Below are 6804 nucleotides of genomic sequence, written 5' to 3' on the forward strand. Positions count from 1 at the left end.
GGCTATATTCAGCCCCCTTGGCATGTTTATGAGATCAACTTTTTTAAACGGACAAAATAACAAGTTTTCCCCGCCTTTTTGTCAAAAAAAGGCCTTGCTAAACTGCCATGGCGTGGCGAGGTGTAGACCAAACAGGTCTTGATCATTTTCGTCAACAATTATACTAGCTGCTGACTTGCTGTGCGAAATTGACCGAGTACGCTGGAATCGCCTGGTGACAAACAAAAAATGTACACACGGCTGAAGTTTGTGAGTGGAGCAGATTTCCTCATACTAGTCAGCAAAGTCAAATATTTCAGTTGGATTACTTGTCCAAGTCGGAAAAATCTACACGGTTCTAAACCACACAATTTGTTCTTCGGAGGATCGTTCCAACGGAAGAGTCTCTGCTATACTAATCGTCACGTGTAGGTGTAGGGGTCTTTATATACCTCCTTTTCTATCATATAGTCGAAATCACCAAGGAAGCAAGAAGAACACAAACACGCAAGCGCGCTACCTGCAAAGTAGAGACATTGAGTTTTGCTAGTTTCTACTCGATAGACGTACAGGAACGATGGCCGGAGGTGGAGGAGACGATGTGAAGCTGCTGAGCTTTTGGGCGAGCCCGCCGGCCCTGCGAGTGCGCCTGGCGCTCAGCATCAAGGGCGTGAACCACGAGTACGTGGAGGAGGACCTCCGGAACAAGAGCGAGCTGCTCCTCCAGTCCAACCCCGTCCACAAGAAGGTCCCGGTGCTGATCCACGGCGGCAAGCCCGTCTGCGAGTCGCTGGTCATCGTCCAGTACATCGACGAGGCTTTCAGCGGCCCTGATCTCCTCCCGGCCGACCCCTACGAGCGCTCCGTGGCTCGGTTCTGGGCCGCCTTCGTCGACGACAAGGTACGTACATGCGTTCCGTTGTGTTCGTGTCCTTTGAGTTTTGGGACGACGACGATGGTCTGACCGGCACGGAAATATTTGTGGTGTGTGTGTAGTTCGCGAAGGCGATGTACCAGGCGTCATGGGGCAAGATGGACGAGGAGAAGGTGGAGGGGAAGAAGCAGGTGTTGGAGGCGGTGGAGACCCTGGAGGGAGCCCTGAGGGAGTGCTCCAAGGGGAAGAGCTTCTTCGGCGGCGACAGCCCCGGGTACGTGGACGTGGTGCTCGGCGGCATGCTCGCGTGGGTGCGTGCCGGGGAGGTGATGCTAAAAAATGGAAAACTTATCAGAAAATTAAGAAAAAAATCATGCACGTACCTGATCATGGCACGCACCAACGTGTAAAATGTCGTTGCAAAATGTCATCGTATGCGCCCTGGACAAAAATGACAAATTTCTGACAAGAAATGAGATCCAAAAATTTGAATCTCAGATCTAGAAATTTGTCATTTTTGCCAAGACGCATACGATGACATTCGCAGCAAAATTTCACAAGGTGGTGCGTGCCATGGTCAGGTACGTGCATGATTTTTTTCGAAATTTTTTGAAAAGTTTTGAAAAACAAAATTTGCTCCCCAAAAATCCGGGAGCAAATGCTCCCGGGAGCCAAGACGAATTTCCGCTACAAAAGTCTTAAATAAGTTGGTATTTCCGTTCACGTAATCACACTTATACATGCGTTGTTGTGCATTGATAGAGGAAACTCTAAACATGCCCTTGATTTTTCAATAAAAGAGAATATATTAATAGCACAAAAATAATAATTACACTTAGACTCTGCACCAACATGATATTTAAAGATATGAAGGGTGCACACAACCAAGAAAAAAGTAAGAAAGAGAGAAAAGAAAACAAAAGCCCCGTTGTAGTGTCGAACCACGGCAATAGTAGCACCCTAACCGCCACTGAAGACAACACCCAGAACATAAACGAGATTCTCCAAAACCAATGCCTCCAAGAATAAAACAATGCACGAGCGTTATCGTCGCCCGATCGAAGATCTTGGGTTTCACCCTCGAGAAAATCCGTGTTTCCAAAACAATGCCTTTCGCAAGGCGATTGCCAGGTACAACCATTGAATGCTAGATATTGGGTTTTCATCCTGAAAATCATAGCTCGGTACTCGAGGAGCACCACCAAGAATACAGTCCACTTGTGTTGTCACCCCCGCTTGCCAAGGCTGCTGATGCAAGTTGCCAAATATCGGACACAGAGGGAGAACATGTGTCGCATTGTCTTCATCGCAACCCGTACCCTCTCCACCATTACCAGCCTCCGATCGCAGCCACCATGAGTTGCCCGAATAATTGATAAATTTTCGAAATTCAATTTTTTTTTGAAAATTAATGATAATAGAATTAATAATAATAATAATAATGTATTTAAGATCTCCATCATCAATACATATGTAAGCAGCCCAAAGGTTTATAGTGGTGATTATTCTTCGCATGCGATCAGCAAGGAGCAAATTTAGCAAAAGTGAATGCCAAAAAGTCCAAGACATAATCATGACGAGGAAGAAGATTCTCAAGATGAAGATAAGAATGAAAGGCCATGTTTATAACAGGCCAAAGAAACGTGGAGCCTGCACAATTATTTCCTCCAACATACTCACATGAAGCTATAAAGAGGGGCTACAAAGGCTATGAAGCCTAGAAAAACCTACAATATAGAGGCATGATTTGCAAGAAGAAAGGAGAAGCAATAATAGAAGAGAAGGCCCCAGAATGCTGCTCTCTCTCTCGTCTATAAAACGGGACTCCAATCAATGAAGAAGGACACCAAGAAATCAGCAACTATAGCACACCAGCATTCGCAAAGAGCAGAGAGTTAGGCTAGCAACGCTCCGTGCAGTAGTACTAGTATAACCACCCTTCCTGTAATAAAGAGCTGCAATATCCAAGGCATTTGTAATATTGCAAAGGTAGGAAAGGTGATTTCCCTTCTTGTGTAAACCCGTCGGGAGTTCCCGAAAGGGAAACCCGTATGTAAATTATATCGTGGAAATGAAGTAGTTGTGTGTTTTCCCTTGATCTTTTTATATGTTTATATGGGTTGTTTTTTTATGCTAGGGATCCTATAGGAGAAACCTCTACATGTAGTTCTCTGTTAAGCCTTGTGTGTGGCGTTACAATGAGAACTGAAGTAGTAGAGAAGTGTTAAAAAAATACCAACCCATGTAAACATGATAAAAAGATCAAGGGAAAATACATAACTACTGCATTTCCACAATATAATTTACATACGGGTTTTCCTTTCGGGAACTCCCGACAGTTACACAGAGGAAATCACCTTCCTACCTTTGCAATATTACAACGCCATGGATATTGCAGCTCTTTATTACAGGAATGGTGGTTGTACTACTACTACTGCAGGGAGTGTTGCTAGCCTAACTCTCTGCTCTTTGCAAATGCTGGTGTGCTCTGGTTGTTGATTGCTTGGTGTCCTTGTTCGCTGCTTGAAGTCCCGTTTTATATACGAGAGAGAGCAGCATTCTGGTGCCTTCTCTTCTATTATTGTTTCTCCTTTCTTCTTGCAAATCATGCCTCTACATTGTAGGCCTTTCTAGGCTTTATAGCCTTTGTATCCCCTCTTTATAGCTTCATGTGAGCATGTTGGAGGAGACACTTTGCGGCATCCACGTTTCTTTGGCCTGTTATAAATGTAGCCTTTCATTCTTATCTTCATCTTGAGAATCTTCTTCTCGTCATGATATGTCTTGGACTTTGCCTTCACTTGCTAAATTTGCTCCTTGTTGATCGCATGCGAGAATTATCACCACTATAAACCTTTGGGCTGCTACATGTGTTTTGATGACCGAGATCTTAAATACATTATTATTATTATTCTTAATTCTATTATCATTAATTTTCAAAAAAAAATTGAATTTCGAAAATTTATCACATATTTGGGTATAGGTCCTCCACGCCCGAATAATTGATAGCAATATCAATTTAAATTTTGATTGGAATACTAATACACATAGATAATTTATTGTGTACAATTTGTCTGAATATCTTTAGTTTATATCTCTGTGTATAGGACCAGCCAAAATCTATCCAATCAGAATTTAAATTGATATTGCTATCAATTATTCAGGCGTGGAGGACCTATACCCGAATATTTGATAAATTTTTGAAATTCAATTTTTTTTGAAAATTAATGATAATAGAATTAATAATAATAATAATAATAATAATAATAATAATAATAATAATACTTGTGTATTTAAGATCTTCATCATCAAAACACATGTAAGCACCCCAAAAGTTTATAGTGGTGATAATTCTTTGCATGCGATCAGCAAGGAGCAAATTTAGCAAAAGTGAATGCCAAAAAGTCCAAGACATAATCATGACGAGGAAGAAGATTCTCAAGATGAAGATAAGAATGAAAGGCCATGTTTATAACAGGCCAAAGAAACGTGGAGCCTGCACAATTATTTCCTCCAACATGCTCACATGAAGCTATAAAGAGGGGCTACAAAGGCTATGAAGCCTAGAAAAACCTACAATATAGAGGCATGATTTGCAAGAAGAAAGGAGAAGCAATAATAGAAGAGAAGGCCCCATAATGCTGCTCTCTCTCTCGTCTATAAAACGGGACTCCAATCAGTGAAGAAGGACACCAAGAAATCAGCAACTATAGCACACCAGCATTCGCAAAGAGCAGAGAGTTAGGCTAGCAACGCTCCGTGCAGTAGTACTAGTATAACCACCCTTCCTGTAATAAAGAGCTGCAATATCCAAGGCATTTGTAATATTGCAAAGGTAGGAAGGTGATTTCCCTTCTTGTGTAAACCCGTCGGGAGTTCCCGAAAGGGAAACCCGTATGTAAATTATATCGTGGAAATGAAGTAGTTGTGTGTTTTCCCTTGATCTTTTTATATGTTTATATGGGTTGTTTTTTTATGCTAGGGATCCTATAGGAGAAATCTCTACATGTAGTTCTCTATTAAGCCTTGTGTGTGGCGTTACAATGAGAACTGAAGCAGTAGAGAAGTGTTAAAAAATACCAACCCATGTAAACATGATAAAAAGATCAAGGGAAAATACATAACTACTTCATTTCCACAATATAATTTACATACGGGTTTTCCTTTCGGGAACTCCCGACAGGTTTACACAAGAAGGGAAATCACCTTCCTACCTTTGCAATATTACAACGCCATGGATATTGCAGCTCTTTATTACAGGAATGGTGGTTGTACTACTACTACTGCAGGGAGTGTTGCTAGCCTAACTCTCTGCTCTTTGCAAATGCTGGTGTGCTCTGGTTGTTGATTGCTTGGTGTCCTTGTTCACTGCTTGGAGTCCCGTTTTATATACGAGAGAGAGAGCAGCATTCTTGTGCCTTCTCTTCTATTATTGTTTCTCCTTTCTTCTTGCAAATCATGCCTCTACATTGTAGGCCTTTCTAGGCTTTATAGCCTTTGTATCCCCTCTTTATAGCTTCATGTGAGCATGTTGGAGGAGACACTTGTGCAGCATCCACGTTTCTTTGGCCTGTTATAAACGTAGCCTTTCATTCTTATCTTCATCTTGAGAATCTTCTTCCTCGTCATGATTATGTCTTGGACTTTTTGGCCTTCACTTTTGCTAAATTTGCTCCTTGTTGATCGCATGCGAAGAATTATCACCACTATAAACCTTTGGGCTGCTTACATGTGTTTTGATGACCGAGATCTTAAATACATTATTATTATTATTCTTAATTCTATTATCATTAATTTTCAAAAAAAAATTGAATTTCGAAAATTTATCACATATTTGGGTATAGGTCCTCCACGCCCGAATAATTGATAGCAATATCAATTGAAATTTTGATTGGAATACTAATACACATAGATGATTTATTGTGTACAATTTGTCTGAATATCTTTAGTTTATATCTCTGTGTATAGGGACCAGCCAAAATCCATCCAATCAGAATTTAAATTGATATTGCTATCAATTATTCAGGCGTGGAGGACCTATACCCGAATATTTGATAAATTTTTGAAATTCAATTTTTTTTGAAAATTAATGATAATAGAATTAATAATAATAATAATACTAGTGTATTTAAGATCTTCATCATCAAAACACATGTAAGCACCCCAAAAGTTTATAGTGGTGATAATTCTTTGCATGCGATCAGCAAGGAGGAAATTTAGCAAAAGTGAAGGCCAAAAAGTCCAAGACATAATCACGATGAGGAAGAAGATTCTCAAGATGAAGATAAAAATGAAAGGCCACATTTATAACAGGCCAACGAAACGTGGAGGCTGCACAATTGTCGCCTCCAACATGCTCACATGAAGCTATAAAGAGAGGCTACAAAGGCTATAAAGCCTAGAAATACCTAAAATATAGATGCATGATTTGCAAGAAGAAAGGAGAAGCAATAATAGAAGAGAAGGCACCAGAATGCTGCTCTCTCTCGTCTATAAAACGGGACTCCAAGAATCGAAGAAGGACACCAAGCAACCAGCAACCAGAGCACACCAGCATTTGCAAAGAGTAGAAAGTTAGGCTAGCAACGCTCCCTACAGTACCAGCAAGAGAGAGTGAGAGAGAGAGAGAGAGAGAGAGAGAGAGAGAGAGAGGCGGCAAGAAGTAACCATGATGATTTGGAACTGGAGACAATGATTTGCTCTTCCCTGTCCGCTCCTTGCTTCTTCTGTTGGAGATATGCCCAATAGGCAATAATAAAGTTGTTTATTGTTATATCATAGTGTTCATGATAAATGTTTACATACCATGATATAATTGTATTAACCGGAAATATTAATACTTGTGTGTTTTGTAAACATAAAGGAGTCCCTAGTAAGCCTCTTGTTAAACTAGCTTGTTGATTAATAGATGATCATGGTTTTCTGATCATTAACATTGGATGTTATTAATA

General features: G+C 40.5%; 1 protein-coding gene across 1 annotated transcript; it reads left to right on the forward strand.

Annotated features, from left to right (window-relative positions):
- Nucleotides 1–554: 554 nt before the first annotated feature.
- On the forward strand, nucleotides 555–1168 carry LOC124680264 (probable glutathione S-transferase GSTU6; the record flags this gene model as incomplete). The annotated part of the gene is given in 2 exon segments (XM_047215345.1): nucleotides 555–880; nucleotides 976–1168. Coding segments are annotated over 2 exon segments (517 nt in total), but the record flags the coding sequence as incomplete, so codon positions are not given.
- Between the last annotated feature and the right edge of the window lie 5636 nt (nucleotides 1169–6804).

This window comes from Lolium rigidum, unplaced genomic scaffold (assembly GCF_022539505.1).
Source record: "Lolium rigidum isolate FL_2022 unplaced genomic scaffold, APGP_CSIRO_Lrig_0.1 contig_11182_1, whole genome shotgun sequence".
NCBI classification, from domain to species: Eukaryota; Viridiplantae; Streptophyta; class Magnoliopsida; order Poales; family Poaceae; genus Lolium; species Lolium rigidum.